At 21.5% G+C, this 16,368-nt stretch overlaps 1 protein-coding gene across 2 annotated transcripts in view; it reads left to right on the top strand.

The window, feature by feature from the left end:
• Positions 1–16,368, top strand: part of LOC117177144 (transcription initiation factor TFIID subunit 4) — a 69,753-nt gene that overhangs the window by 26,809 nt on the left and 26,576 nt on the right. For both annotated transcript variants that reach the window (XM_033367645.1, XM_033367644.1), the window contains exons 5-7: positions 2,764–2,940; positions 7,766–8,022; positions 15,958–16,124. In XM_033367645.1, coding sequence (XP_033223536.1) covers positions 2,764–2,940; positions 7,766–8,022; positions 15,958–16,124 — 601 coding nt within the window. The remainder of the gene's footprint in view (positions 1–2,763; positions 2,941–7,765; positions 8,023–15,957; positions 16,125–16,368) is intronic.

Here is a 16,368-nt window from a genome sequence, read left to right as displayed (position 1 = left end):
AAAATTCTATTATTTCAGTAGAAAATGGAATAAAATTTAACGATTTCATTTGGAAAAGGAATAAAATTCAACGATTTTAGTTGAAACAGGAATAAAATTCATCAATTTTAGTTGAAAAAGGAATAAAATTCCACTATTTCAGCAGAAAAAGGAATAAAATTCAACGATTTCAGTTGAAAAATAATTTCTTTAACTGATAATCTGTTTCATTTTTAGTTGAAAATTAATCTTTTCTAGTTCAAAATTCAATGTTTTGAATGAAAATTAGTCTTTTTTTTATTGTAAATTCACGTATTTTCTTTAAAAAATCGATTTTTTTTAAATAGCAAATTGTATATTTCTTTGAAGGTTAAATGGAATAAAATTCATCAATTTTGATTGAAAAAGGAATAAAATTCAACGATTTCAGTTGAAAGAGGAATAAAATTCCACTATTTCAGTAGAAAAAGGAATAAAATTCAACGATTTCAGTTGAAAAATAATTTCTTTAACTGATAATCTAACTGTTTTGTTTTTAGTTGAAAATTAATTTTTTCTAGATGAAAATTTAATGGTTTGAATGAAAATTAGTCTTTTTTAATTGTAAATTTACTATTTTGTTTAAAAAATCGATTTTTTTACAAGCAAATTGTATTTTTCTTTGAATATTAAAAGGAATAAAATTCATCAATTTTAGTTGAAAAAGGAATAAAATTCAACGATTTCAGTTGAAAAATATTTTCTTTAACTGATAATTTAACTGTTTCATTTTTCGTTGAAAATTGATATTTTCTAGTTAAATATTCAACAATTTGAATGAAAATTTGTCTTTCTCAAATGTAAATTCAAGTGTTTTGTTTAAAAAATCGATTTTATTCGGTAAAAAATTATATTTTTCTGTGAAAGTTAATTTTCTTGTCTAAACTTTCTTCTTTTTGGATGAAAATTCAACTATTTGGTTTAAAAATGGAGATTTCTTGTTTAGAAAATAAACCAGTTGTTCGAAAATTTAACTACTTTGTGAAAAATTCGCCTTTTTTTGTAGAAAATTAATTTTTAGGGTTGAAAATTCATCTTTTTGGGATAAAATTAAACTCTTCTAGTTAAAGATTCATAATTTTAGTTGAAAAAACTCATCGATTTGTTAAAAAACTAATCATTTCTAGTTAAAAAAATCTACTACGTGATTAAAAATTTGTCTTTTTTTTTTTAGTTCAAAATTCAACTCTTTTGTTGAAAAAATCGGATTTTTTTGTTTATATTACATTTTTTGCTTTTGATTTTAATTTAAATATTTTTGGGTTTTTCTTCAAAAATCATCTTTTTTGTTTGAAAATTCAACTGGTTTGTTTGACAGTTTAAATACTTTATTAAAAATAATTTCTCTTGTGAAGATTCATAATTTTTTTCAACCAAAAATTATGACTTTTCAACAAATTTGCCGAAAATTAAATCAAAAAGTTGTATTTTCATCAAAAAAATACGTAAATTTCTGCTGAAGCAGGTGAATTTTAAAATAAAAAGGACAAATTTTTAAAGAAAACTTTTTAATTTTCAAACGAAGAATTCAAGTTTTATTCCAGAAAGATGAAATTTTTTCTAAAACAGATGGATTTAAAAAAAAAACTTGAAACAGTCGACTTTTTAACCAATAAATATATTTTTTTTAAATGTGGTGAAACTTTTAACCAAACAAGTGAATTTTTCAGTTGAAAAAAGAAGTTAGAAAAAAAAAGAGTTGAATTTTCAATAAAACAGCTGAACTTTTAATCAAAAAGTATAACTTTTCAGCAAATTTGTAGTAAATTAAACGAAAAAGTTGCAATTTTATCCAAAAAAGATGTAATTTCTGGTAACGCCGGTGAATTTTAAAATCAAAAAGACAAATATTAAAAGAAAATGTTTGAATTTTCAACCGAAGAATTGAATTTTTATTCAAGAAAGATGAAATTTCTTCTAAAACAGATGGATTGAAAAAAATCTTAAATAATAGTCGAATTTTTAACCAAAAAAATATTATTTTTTAACTATATTGTGGAATTTTCAACCAAACAGGTGAATTTTTCAGTTAAAAAAAAGAGATGAATTTTCAACAAAACTGCTGAATTTTCAACCAAAAAGTATGACTTCAGCAAATTTGTAGAAAACTAAACGAAAAAGTTGCAATTTTATCCAAAAAAGTTGTAATTTCTGGTAAAGCAGGTGAATTTTAAAATCAAAAATACTAACTTTAAAAGAAAATGTTTGAATTCTCAATCGAAGAATGGAATATTTAACAAAAAAATATTATTTTTTAAAAATATTGTGATACTTTCAACCAATTAGGTGAATTTTTCAATTTAAAAAAAAATTCGAAAAAAGGTTGCAATTTTATCCAAAAAAGATGTAATTTCTGCTGAAGCAGATGGATTTAAAAAAACTTAAAAAATGTCGACTTTTTAACAAAGAAATAGATTTCTTTTTTATATTGTGAAACTTTCCACCAAACAGGTGAATTTGTTCGTTAACAAAAACAACAAATTTTCAAAAAAACAGTTGAATTTTCAACCAAAAATTCGCATTTTTATTCAAGAAAGATGCAATATTTCGAATAAAAAAGATGAACTTTGAAATCAAGAAGACAAATTTTCATAAAAAATAGTTTTTATCAGCAAAAAAAAAAATGAATTTTAAAGGAAGGTTACTCTTGATTCTTTTTCGACATATTTCGAAATCTTTTAATTTAAAAATGAAAAACTTTAGAGTTAAATTAGTTTTATTTTTGTTTATTTAAAAAAAATGTAGAATCAGGTGAGAAATACTGTCGCTGTTCTTCCGATGTCCGTGGCAGCTGTCGCGTCTGCAGCAGGTCCCATTTCCTCAGCAACACCTTCTGCCACGACACAAGTGAGAGTGATGGCGCCTCACTCTGCCGTCACGACCACGGTTCCAAGAGCGTTACAGCAGGTTCAGCAGAGGCTGGTAAGTAGCTAAAATCATTTTCTATCTAATTCAGGCCTCACAAAAAAATAGAAAATATTTTTTAAAAACATACACTCCTTTCTGGCACCTGCTAAAGGTACACTGGTGCGAATCTGGCTTTTGCTATTTTAACTTGAAATATAAAAAAAAAAATATTGAGACTCGAAAAATATTAAACACATGTTTTTTGTGTGAAATTTTTTGCTAAATGTAATGGTTCTTTATAAATTTGGGAATCTGATGGAAAAAATCACATTTTTGCCAAATTTATTGGAAATTATCATGAAAAATCGATAAATAACAAATAAATGCTCGCAACACTTTACCACACGTAAAAGGTACACAGGTGCTGATTCGCACCAATTCGATTTTTGCTCCCCTCTATCTCGGAGAGATCAACTATGATCAAATGCGACCAACTTTTCAAATTCAGTGGTGCGAATTCGCACTAGTGTACTATTTAAGGGTTACATTTTTTTTCTGAAGATATTAGGATATTTCTAAAACTTTCAAGGCATTTTCAGAAGATTTTTATTTGAAATATTTTAGAAAATTTAAAAAGATTGCAAGGAATTTTTTTTATTAATTTCATTAATTTAAAGTAATTCATTCAGATTTCTTGCCATTTACAAGGGCTTTAAAAAATTGCAGAGAAGTGTAAAGGATTTTTAATAATTTGGATTAATTTAAAAGATTACAAAGACATTTTTTTATTGATTTCACTAATTTCAGTCATATAAAGGATTCGAAATATTGTAGAAAATTTTAAAAGATTATCAGACATTTTCTATTTATTTCAGTAATTTGAAGGCTTTCAAAGAGTGTAGTAAAATGAGCTATTTTGTTGAAAAATGCTTTTTTTCTTTGGTTAAAAATTAATTTTTACACTGAAATTTTAATTATTACAGTTGATTTTTAAAAATAATTTGTTGGAATTCTTTTTTTTTTTGAAAATTATTTTTTTTTCATCTTAAAATGTAACTTCAACTATTAGGTGAAAAAGTAAAATTTTTTGGTCAAAGGAAAACAACTTGCTTAAAAGTTAAACTTTTTTGTTGGACATTAATTTTTTTTGGTGTTCATAATTCGAAATTCCTCTCTTTGGCTGTATAATGAACTATTTTGTTGAAAAATGATTTTTTCTTTGGTTAAAAATTAATTTTTGTACTTTAATATTTTATTTTTAGAAAATTAATCTTCTTAGTTAAAAAATTATCTTTTGGGTAAAGATTTCAACTTTTTTGTTAGAAATTAATTATTAAAAAAAAATTCATCACTTTAGCTGATAATTTATCTTGTTGGTTAAAAAAGTAACTATTCTGTTAATAATTCGTTTTTTAATCAATTTTCTTACCTAAAAATGTAACTTTCATTTTTTTTTTTTGTTCAAAAATTTAATTATTCTGTTAAAAATTCATTTTTATTTAATTTCCTCAACTAAAAACGTAGCTATTTTATTGATTTTTTTGTTAAAAATTGATATTTTCTAGTTAAAAATTCAATTATTTGGTGAAAGAATTTTGTTTTTTGGTTAAAAATTGATCTAATCTGTTAAAAATTCGTTTTTTAATCAAATTTCTCAACTAAAAATGTAGCTATTTAATTTTTTTGTTAAAAAATGATTTTTTTTTAAATTAATCACTTTTGCGGATAATTTATAATTTCGGTTAAAAATGTAACTTTTTTGATAAAAAAATCGTTTTTGAATTAATTTTCTAAACTGCAATTGTAGTTATTTTTTTTGTTTGTTAAAAATTCTGTTTTTTGGTTTTGTTTAGCAATTTTGCTGATAATTTATCATTTCAGTTAAAAATTTAACTTTTTTGATCAAAAATTCGTTTTTAAATAAATTTTCTCAATTAAAAATATAGTTATTTCTTTTTTTTTGTTTGTTAAAAATTCTTTTTTTATTTAGAAATTCAACATTTAGCTGATATTTTATCTTTTTGGTTAAAAATTTAACTATTTAATTCAATTTTTTGGTGAAAAAGTATTATTTTTTTTTATTAAAAATTGATTTAATCTGTTAAAAATTCATTTTTTATAAATTTTCTCAACTAAAAATGTAGCTATTTAATTTTTTTTTTGTTAAAAAATGAATTTTTTTTTAATTCGCCACTTTTGCTAATAATTTATCATTTCGGTAAAAAATGTAACTGTTTTGATAAAAAATTAGTTTTTTAATAAATTTTCTCAGCTACAAATGTTATTTCGTTTTTTTTTGCTCATTAAAAATTCTGTTTTTTTTTGTTTTGTTTAGAAATTTATGACTTTTGCTGATAATTTATCATGTTGGTTAAAAATTTAACTAATATGTTAAAAATTCGTTTTTTAATCAATTTTTTTAAACTAAAAATGTAGTTAATTAAATTTTTTTGTTAAAAATTGATATTTTCTGGATGAAAATTCAACTTTTGTTTGAAAAAGTATTATTTTTTGGTTAAAAATTGATCTAATCTGTTCAAAAATTCATTTTTTAATCAATTTTCTTAACTAAAAATGTACTCATTTCTTTTTTTTGTTAAAAATTAATTTTTGTTGTTTAGAAATTCATCACTTAGCTGATAATTTATCTTGTTGGTTAAAAATTTAACTATTTTGATAAAAATTGTTTTTTTTTTAAAGCAATTTTTTAACTAAAAATTTAGCCATTTCTTCTTTTTTTTTGTTAAAACTTGATATTTTTTAGTTAAAAATTCAACTTTTTGGTGAAAACGTATTATTTTTTGGTTAAAAATTCGTTTTTTAATCAATTTTTTTAAAACTAAAAATGTAATTAATTAAATTTTTTTGTTAAAAATTGATATTTTCTGGATGAAGATTCAACTTTTTTTTTGAAAAAGTATTATTTTTTGGTTAAAAATTGATCTAATCTGTTCAAAAATTCATTTTTAAATCAATTTTCTTAACTAAAAATGTAGCCATTTCCTTTTTTTTGTTAAAAATTAATTTTTGTTGTTTAGAAATTCATCACTTAGCTGATAATTTATCTTGTTGGTTACAAATTTAACTATTTTGATAAAAATTGTTTTTTTCAAAGCAATTTTTTAACTAAAAATTTAGCCATTTCTTCTTTTTTTTTTTGTTAAAACTTGATATTTTTTAGTTAAAAATTCAACTTTTTGGTGAAAAAATATTATTTTTTGGTTAAAAATTCGTTTTTTAATCAATTTGCTCAACTAAAAATGTACCTATTTCCTTTTTTGTTAAAAATGCAATTATTTTGTTTGTTTAGATTTTGTTGAATTTTGTTGAAAATTCTTTTTTTTTTATAAGTAAATTCATCCTTTTTTTACATTTATAGTTTTCGTTCAAAATTTAAATATTCCAATAAAATATTTATAATTTTATTTGTAAATTTATCATTTTGGTTGAAAATATATTTTGAATTCGTCTATTTTTGTTCAAGATTTATCATTATAGTTGAAAATAATCAAAATTCAGAACTTTAATTGAAATTTTAACTATTTTGTTGAAAATTAGGTTTTTTAACTGAAAATCTAAAAATTTCATTTATGGTTAAAATCGGATGTTTTTAAATTAAACTATTTGGTTAAAAAAATGTCTTTTTTAGTTAAAAATCCAACCATCTTGTTAAAAATTCATAAATTTGGTTGAAAAATCGTTTTTTTTCTATAGAAAATTAAACATGTTTGAAAATAATTTTTTTTTTCGTTTAAAATAAAACTACTTGGTTGGAATTTAAACTCTTTTGTTAAAATATAATCCTTTTGGTTTAAAATGCATCGAATCCAGTTAAAGATTTATCACTTTAATTGCAAATTCATCAGTTTGGTTGAAAATTTTTCTTTTTTAATTTAAAATTTAACTTTTTGTTGGAAAATTGATATTTTTTAGTTGAAATTGAACTACTTGGTACTCTATAAATAAATTCCATGAAACATATTAATTGAATCCTTAAAAACTGAAAAAAAACCTGATGATAAACTCGCAAAACTGTATACAAATTCCGAATTCATTATTTAAACAATTATTTGATTGGCTCCGTAATATGAAAAATTGTTTGGTGATCATTTGAATATAAAATTGTTGAATGAAACAAATTTTAAACTTCAATTTTCAAAGTTTAAAATTCAAGAGTTTCACTTTGAGTGCTTTGATTTGCAGTTCAGTTTTTATTACTTCGAATGGAACAATTTTGAGATTTAGTGTTTGATTTTTTAACCCTTAAAGGGCACACTTCCGTAAAATTACATAAAAAGCCCATTGGGTGTTTTATACCCAAGGCTATTCAAATGTGTGCTGTGCCGACGGTATTGGATAATTTTTTTACGAGGAAATCAATTAATGATGTTTAATCTATCTAGTTTAAGGAGAGAAAGGTTTCATAACAGTTTTTGAAATTTAAAGTAGTTAAAAAAAATCCTTTTTGGAAAACAAAATTAAAAAAGACTTTTTTCACTCTAAAATTCATAACTTTTCAAGTTTTTGATATTTTTACTTAAAATTTTCCTTAAATGCTTCAAAAATAGAATTCGTCTTATAGCGTAAATAAAAGCTTCAATTCAATGAAAAATGAAACACCGTATTTTGCGTGATTAAAAGATTTCATTGATCTTCAACTGCGTATAAAAATGATAAAAATCAAAACTATGTGGAAATGACACAGAAAAATAGGTTTTCATTTCATTTATAAGTCGCTGGGTGTATCACACCCAGTGTGTCCTTTAATGGTTAAATTTGATTAATGCGTGAAAAATGTTTTGGGAACCGGGAAAAATCCGGAAATGGCCCGTTTTTTTTTTCTTTTAGTTATTTTATTACAAAATTGGGAGATTATAAGAGTGGAGAAATGAATTTTTAGATACGGCCGGTGACGACGGTGGCCCGTAGTCAAGCCTCGGCTGTCCGAACGACATTGGCAGTTAATGCTCTTCGAAATGCAGCACCCATTGTCCAGAGGACACCTACGTCGACTATTCTTAAAACCATTAATACTTCTGCTCAGGGAAAGTCAGTTAATACGAATACTACTCTCAATAAAATTGTAGTGCCTTCTATTCTACCAAAAGCGACTGTTAAGGAAAAGGAGAAAAAGACTTTTTCTTCAGCCGGATATACGTGAGTATTTAAAAAAAAAAAATTCATTATACATTTCGCAATTCGCCACACTATTGACTCCATTTTGCACATTTTTTCACCATCTTTTTCTTTGTGATGACACTATTTTTTGCTGCTATTTCCGCAAAAATTTTTCAATTGATATGAAAATTCACCACTTTGTTTAAAAGTGTTTAGAAGTGGTTGAACATTAATTTTGTTCAATTTCAAACTTAATTATTTAAGTTTTGGTTGACAATTTATCATTTTTTGGTGAAAAATTAGTTCTTTTCTTTGAAAATTCAACTATTTCAGTTGAAGATTTATTGTTTTAGTTGAAAATATTCATCAATTTAATTGAAAGTTGACTTTTTTAGTTCAAATTCAACTATTTGGTTAAAAATGGCCTTTTTCAGTTGAGCATTTAACTATTTTTTTAAAATCATTTTTTTAAAATTAAATTTAATTTGTTTTTAGAAAAAAAATTAGTCTTCTTGTTTAAAAATTAATCTTTTTGATTGAATTCATCTTCTTGTTTTAAAATTAATGTGTTCCAGTTAAATATTGATCAGTTTAGTTAAAAATTCATCACTTTGGTTAAAAATTAATTTTTTTTGTGATATAATTTATTTATTTTGTTTAATATAATTATTTTTTTAGTTCAAAATTCAAATTTTTTGTTGAAAAATCGTATTGTTTCGTAGAAAATTAATCCTTTTGTTAAATAATTTTGGTGGAAAATTCAACTATTCCAGTTGAAGATTTGTTGTTTTAGTTGAGAATATTCAACAATTTAATTAAAAAGTCGATCTGTTTAGTTCAAAATCAATTTTTTTTTTGAAAAATCGTTTTTTTTTTAAAATTAAATTTAATTTGTTTTGAGAAAAAAATTAATCTTCTTGTTTAAAAATTAAACTTTTTGATTGAATTCTTCTTCTTGTTTCAAAATTAATGTGTTCCAGTTAAATATTGATCAGTTTAGTTAAAAATTCATCACTTTGGTTAAAAATTAATTTTTTTTTGTGATATAATTTATTTATTTTGTTTAATATAATTATTTTTTTAGTTCAAAAATCAAATTTTTTGTTGAAAAATTGTATTCCTTCGTAGAAAATTAATCCTTTTGTTAAATAATTTTGGTGGAAAATTTAACTATTCCAGTTAATTATTGATTTTTTTAGTTGAAAATATTTATCAATTTAATTGAAAGTCGATCTTTTCAGTTCAAATTCAACTATTTGGTTAAAAATTGCCTTTTTTTAGTTGAGCATTCAAATATTTTTTTGAAAGATCGTTTTTTTTTTTAAATTTAATTTGTTTTTAGTAGAAAATTAATTTTCTTGTTTAAAAATTAATCTTTTTGATTGAATTCATCTTGTTTAAAAATTAATGTGTCCCAGTTAAATATTGATCAGTTAAAAATTCATCACTTTGATTTAAAATAAATTTTTTTTTGTAATATAATTGATTTATTTTGCTTATTTTGTTTAATATAATAATTTTTTTAGTTCAAAATTCAACTATTTGGTTGAAAATTTGTCTTCTTTAATTAAAAATTCCAATATTTTGTTGATAAATTGTATTCCTTCGTAGAAAATTATTCCTTTTGTTAAATAATTTTAGTGGAAAATTCAACTGTTCCAGTTGAAGATTCATTATTTTATTTGAAAATATTCAACAATTTAATTGAGAGTCGATCTTTTTAGTTCAAATTCAACTATTTGGTTAAAAAATTGTCTTTTTAGTTGAGCGTTCAACTATTTTGTTGAAAAATCGTTTGTTTTTTTTTAAATAATTTTTTTTTTAGTAGAAAATTAATCTTCTCATTTAAAAATTAATCTTCTTCTTTAAAAATTAATCTTTTTGATTGAATTTATCTTCTCGTTTTAAAATCAATGTTTTCCAGTTAAATATTGATCAGTTTAGTTAAAATTTCATCACTTTGGTTAAAAATTAATTTTGTTTTTTGTATAGAAAAATTTGAAATTTCATCAGTTTTTTTGAAAATTGATTTTATTAGTTGAGATCCAACTGTTTGGTTAAAAAATCGTTCGTTTTTTTTTGTAGAAAAATAATCTTCTTGTTTGAAAAATTAATCTTGATGTTTGAAAATTAATTTTCATAATTTTAAATAGAAATTAATTTCTTGTTTTCAAAGATAACTCTCTTTTGTCAAAAATTTATATTTTTGTTTTAAAATTCATTTGTTCGAGTTAAATATTTATTTATTTAGTTAAACATTCATCATTTTGGTTAAAATTTTTTTTTTTTTAGGAAAATTAATTTTTTTTTCCTAAAAATTTAACTATTTCATCTTCTAGGTTGAAAACCATTTTTTTGTTGTTGAAAATTGAACTATTTCAGTTGAAGATTTATCATTTTACTTTAAAAGTAATCTTTTTTTTTTTTTTAATTAAATCATTCCAGTTGAAGACTTATCTTTTTTTTAACAGAAAAATTCATTCTTTTTGGTTGCATATTAACTTTTGACACTGAAAATTTACCTATTCGATTTTTGGATAAAAATTTATCTTTTTTAGTTGAAATTGAAATTTTTAGTTGAAAAATCGTTTGATCTTTTTTGAAAATTAATACTTATGTTTGAAACTTAATCATTTTGATTGAAAATTTCAGTATTTCATATTCATAATTTTAGATAGAAATTAATTTTTGTTTTAAACTTAATCTCTTTCAATTGAATATTTATTGCTTTAGTTAAAAATTTATCACTTTGGTTTAAAATTTTTTTACATTTTTCTTGGTCAAAAATAAATTTTTTAAACTGAAAATTGAACTATTTCATTTGTTGATGCAAACTGATATTTTTTAGTTGAAAATTCAAATATTTGGTTTAGATTTCGTATATTTTGTTTAAAAAATTTTATTCTTTCGTAGAAAATTAATCTTCTTGTTTAAAATTGCATCCTTGTTGATTAAAAATCAACTATTCCACTTGAAGATTAATAATTTTATTTTGAAAATTCATCATTTTTGTTTAAAATGGAGCTATTTTTTTGTAACCCCGGTTGTTTTTTTTTGTTAACAATTATTTTAATTATCTGAAAATTTAACTATTTCATTTTTAGTAAAAATTTCGTTTTTTTATAGAACAAAATTCAACAATTTATTAAATTTAATTTAAACAATTTCACCTGTTAGGTTTTGGTTGAAAATTTGAATTCCTTAATTAAAAATTCATATATTTTGTTGAAAAATTTTATTCATTTGTAGAAAATTAATCTTCTTGGTTCAAAATTTTTTTGTTGTAGTTAAAAATTAATTTTTTTCAACTGAAAATTTAGCTTACATTTTTAGTTAAAAATTCGTTTTTTTTTTCTATTTTAAAATTCAACAATTTGGAGAGAAATTGATCGAATTTAATCCAAAAAAATCCACCTGTCAGGTTTTGGTTAACAAATGATCTTTTTTTAGTTAAATTAATTTTTATGTTTGAAAATTCAACTAGTGTGTTCCAGTTGAATATTTGTCACTTTACTTAAAAATTCATCACTTTGGTTTAAAATTATTTTTTTGTTTGTATGGAAATTAAATTTTTTACATAAAATTTAACTCTTTCATTTTTTGATTGAAAAACTGTATTTTTTAGTTAAAAAATTCATGTATTTTATTGAAAATTAATCTTCTAAGTTGAAAATCCATCTTTTTAATTGAAAATTTGTATTTTTTTAGTCGAACATTCAATTTTTTAGTTGCAAAATCGTTTTTTTTTAATGCTTTGGTTTCAAATGTTTGGTTTAAAGTTTTTTTTTCTGTGTTGAAAATGAATTTTTTTTCTGAAAATTTAACTATCTGGTTGAAAATCTACCTTTTTTATTTGAGAATTGATGTATTTTATTGAAAAATTATTTTCTAGGTTAAAAATCCATCTTTTTGGTTAAATATTAAATTTTTTATAGAAAATATTTTTTTTTCACCATTGATTTTCTTGAAAATACATATTTTTGGTTTAAAATTCATCTATTCCAGTTGAAAATTCAACTATTTGGTTGAAAAATTATCTTTTTGTTATGTAAGTTAAAAATTTAATTATTCTAATGAAATACTTATAATATTTTAGTTAAAAATTATTATTTTTTTGTTGAAAGTTGAACTTATTTGTTAAAAATTCATCTTTTTGTTTAAAAATTAATCTGTCCCAGTTAAATATTCATTAGCAGAGTTAAAAATTCATTAGTTTGTTTAAAAAAAAAATTTTGTGGATAATTAATTTCTAACTGAAAATTTAACTATTTCATTTATTTTTGCAAACTGTCATTTTTCACTTTAAAATTTAACTATTTGTTTGAAAAATTGAAATTTTTCAGATGAAAATTTATGGATTTTATTAAAATTTCAACTTTTTGGTTGAAAATTCAACTAAATCGATAATTAATCTTTTTTATTGTAAATTTAAGCATTATTATTAAGTGTCGAATATTTATTACTTTAATTGAAAATTTTGTCACTTTGGTTTAAAATTTATTTTTTTCTGTGTCGAAAATTAATTTTTTTTTAACTAAAAATTTAAATATTCAATTTTTGACCGAAAATTTATAGTTTTTGGTTGAAAAATTCATCTTTTTAATTGAAATTTGTATTTTTTTAGTCGAAAATTTAATTATTTTGTTGAAAAATCTTTCTTTTTTTAAACGTTGGTTGAAAATTAATTTTCTTTTGTCGAAACTTAAACTCTTTTGTCAAACATTCGTCTTTTAGTGTAAAAATTAATCTGTTCCAGTTAAATATTTAATACTTTAGTTAAAAAATCATTACTTTGGTTTCAAATTTGTTTTTTTTTTGTGGAAAATTAATTTTTTTTTACTGAAAATTTAACTGTTTCATTTTTTGTTGCAAACTGACATTTTTTCAGTTAAAAATTCAATTATTTGGTTGAAAATTTACCTTTTTTTAATTGAAAATTCATCTTTTTGGTTGAAAATTCAACTATTTTAGTTAAGTTTAACGATTCCATTTTTAGTTAAAAATTAGTTGTTTTTTTCTATTTCAAAATTAAACAATTTGGAGAAAAATTGATCAAATTTAATCCAAAAAAAGTCCATCTGTTAGGTTTTGGTTGAAAAATGATCTTTTTTTTTTAGTGAAATTAAATTTTTTTGTTAGAAAATTCAAGATACATTGTTTTAGTTGAAAACTCTTATGTTTGGTTTAAAATTAATTTTTTTAAACTAAAAATGTTGCGATTAAATTTTCGGTTAAAAATTATTATTTTTTTAGTTTAAAATTTTTTCAGAAAATTAATCTTCTCGTTTGAAAATTTATCTTGGTGTTTTTGTTGAAAAATGAATGTGTTCCAGTTAAATATTTATCAGTTTATTTAAAAATTCATCACTTTGGTGAAAAATTCATTTTCTTTTTGTATAGAAAAATTGGAAATTTCATCAGTTTGTTTTTGAAAATGGATTTTATTAGTTGAAATCCAACTATTTAGTTGAAAAATCGTTTTTTTTTTGTAGAAAAATAATCTTCTTGTTTGAAAATTAATCTTTTTGATTTAAAATTTAAGTATTTCATATTCATAATTTTAAATAGAAATTAATTTCTTGTTTTGAAAGTTAAACTCTTTTGTCAAAAATTAATCTTTTTGTTTTAAAATTAATCTGTTCCAGTTGAATATTTATTAATTTAGTTAAACATTCATCACTTTGGTTTAAATTTTTTTTGTTAGGGAAATTAATTTTTTTTTACTAAAAATTTAACTATTTCATCTTCTAGGTTGAAAATCGATTTTTTTTTTGTTGAAAATGGAACTATTTCAGTTTAAGATATATAATTTTATTTAAAAATTCACCGGTTTGGTTGTATATGGATATCTTTAGTTGAAATTGAAATTTTTAGTTGAAAAATCGTTTTTTTTTTTTTTTAAATAGAAAATTCATTTTCTTTTTTGAAAATTAATATTTATGTTTGAAAATTAATCTTTTTGATTGAAAATTTAAGTATTTCATATTCATAATTTTAGATAGAAATTAATTTTTTTTTTTTTTTTGAGAATTCATAAAGTTTGTTTGAAAAATCGTTTTTTTTTTAAACCTCAAGATTTATCCTTTTAACTGAAAATTTAACTGTTACAATAAAATATTTGATTATTTTATTACAAATTTGATCTTTTTTGTTGAAAATGAACTTTTTAAACTAAAAATTTAACTTTTTGGTAGAAAATTGAACTGTTTGATAAAAAATTTGTATTTTTGGTTGAAAACTCAACTAATCCAATTGAAGATTCATAATTTTATTTAAGAATTTATCAGTTTGCTTGCAAATTGGATTTTTTAGTTGAAATTCAACTATTTGGCTAAAAATTGGTCTCCTTTATTGGAATTTTTATGTATATTGTTCAAAGATCGTTTTTTTTGTATAAAAAATTAATCTCTTTGTTTGAAAAGTAATCTTATTTATTGAAAATTTAAGTATTATTATGTATTTTGTATTTATCACTATAATTAAAAATCCATCACTTTGGTTAAAAAAATTTTTGTTGTGTAAAAAATTAATTTCGTTTTTAATTGAAAATTTAACTATTTCCTTTTTTATTGCAAACTGATCTTTTTTAGTTTAAAATTCAACTATTTGGTGGAAAATTGACCTTTTTTTTTAGATGAAAATTTAGATATTTTATTGAAAATTCATATTCTTGGTTAAAAATTCAAATATTTTGTTTAAAATTCCACCATTCCAGTTGAATATTTATCATTTAAATTGAAAATGTAACTGTTGCAATTGCATATTTGATTATTGTATTAAAAAAATTCTTTTTGTGGTTGAACATTCAATTTTTAACATTAAATTTTTACTTGAAAATTCACGTATTTTATTCAATATTTATCTTTTTGACATAAAGTAATCTTCTAGGTTGAAAATTCATCTTTTTTTGTGTAAAATTCAACTATTTCAGTTAAATATTTTTCATTTTTTTGTGATAATTCATTGATTTGGTTGAAAGTGGATCTTTATTTAATTTTATTGTTTAAAAAATTCATCTTGATGTTCAAATATTTATTACTTCAGTTAAAAATTCATCACTTTGGTTTAAATTTTGTTTTTTTATGGAACATCAATTTTTTGTACTAAAAATTTTGTTGAAAATTTACCTTTTTTTAGTTGAAAATTTATGTATTTTATTGAAAATTCATCTTTTTTTGGTTGAAAATTCATAATTTTATTTAAAAATTGATCAATTTGGTTAAAAATTCATCACTTTGGTTAAAAATTGGTTAGTTTTGTTTGTGTTGAAAATTAATTTTTTTTACTGAAAATTCAACTATTCAATTTTTAATTAAAAATGGATATTTTTTAGTTGAAAAATTCATGTATTTTATTGAAAATTCATCTTTTTGGTTGATAATTTGTATTTTTTCAGTCGAATATTCAATTTTTTGATTGAAAAATCTTTTTTTTTAAATGTAGGTTGAAAATTTAAGTATTTTAATTAAATATTCATCGTTTAAGCTAAAAATTAATTTTTTTTTACACAAAATTTAACCATTTAATTTTTGGTTGCAAATTGATATTTTTTAGCTCAAAATTTAACTATTTGGTTGAACATTAACTTTTTAAACTGAAAATGTAACAATTCAATTTTTGATTGAAAATGTATATTTTTTAGTTGAAAAATTCATGTATTTTATTGGAAATTCATCTTCTGGGTTGAAAATCCATATTTTTCATTGAAATTTTTTTTTAGTAGAATATTCAACTATTTGGTTAAAAAATCATTTTTTTAAAATGTAGGTTGAAATCTGTTGCAGCTGAATATTTATTATCTTAGCTGAAAATTCATCACTTTGGTTTAAATTTTTTTTTTTACTTAAATTTTAACTATTTCATTTTTTTGTTTTGTAAAATATTTTTATTGATATTTTTAATGAAAAGTAACCTTTTTGGTTGAAAATGGAACTATTTGGTTAAAAATGCCTTCTGTCTTGTATAATATTTTAGCGGCGACGACGATATAAATGATGTTGCGGCAATGGGAGGCGTTAATCTCGCGGAGGAATCTCAAAGAATCCTCGGCTCGACAGAATTCGTTGGGACGCAAATTAGGTCCTGTAAAGACGAAGCCTTTTTACTCCTCTCTCCCTTGCAGCAAAGAATCAAGCAAATAGGTAATTTTCATTTAATTATCATTATTTAATTTATTATTATTATTTTATTGAATTATCTATATTTAGTGTATGACCTCCTCATCTTCCTCCTCCTCCTCCTCCTCCTCCTCCTCTTCCTCGCCATTTTTTTGTAAAATCGAAAAACGTTCATGGGTTGAATTATCTATATTTAATGTATGACCTCCTCCTCCTCTTCCTCCTCCTCCTCTTCCTCCTCTTCCTCGCCATTTTTTTGTAAAATCGA

Source organism: Belonocnema kinseyi, chromosome 7, assembly GCF_010883055.1.
Source record: "Belonocnema kinseyi isolate 2016_QV_RU_SX_M_011 chromosome 7, B_treatae_v1, whole genome shotgun sequence".
Taxonomy (NCBI): Eukaryota; Metazoa; Arthropoda; class Insecta; order Hymenoptera; family Cynipidae; genus Belonocnema; species Belonocnema kinseyi.
This window is presented reverse-complemented; position numbering and strand designations above follow the sequence as displayed.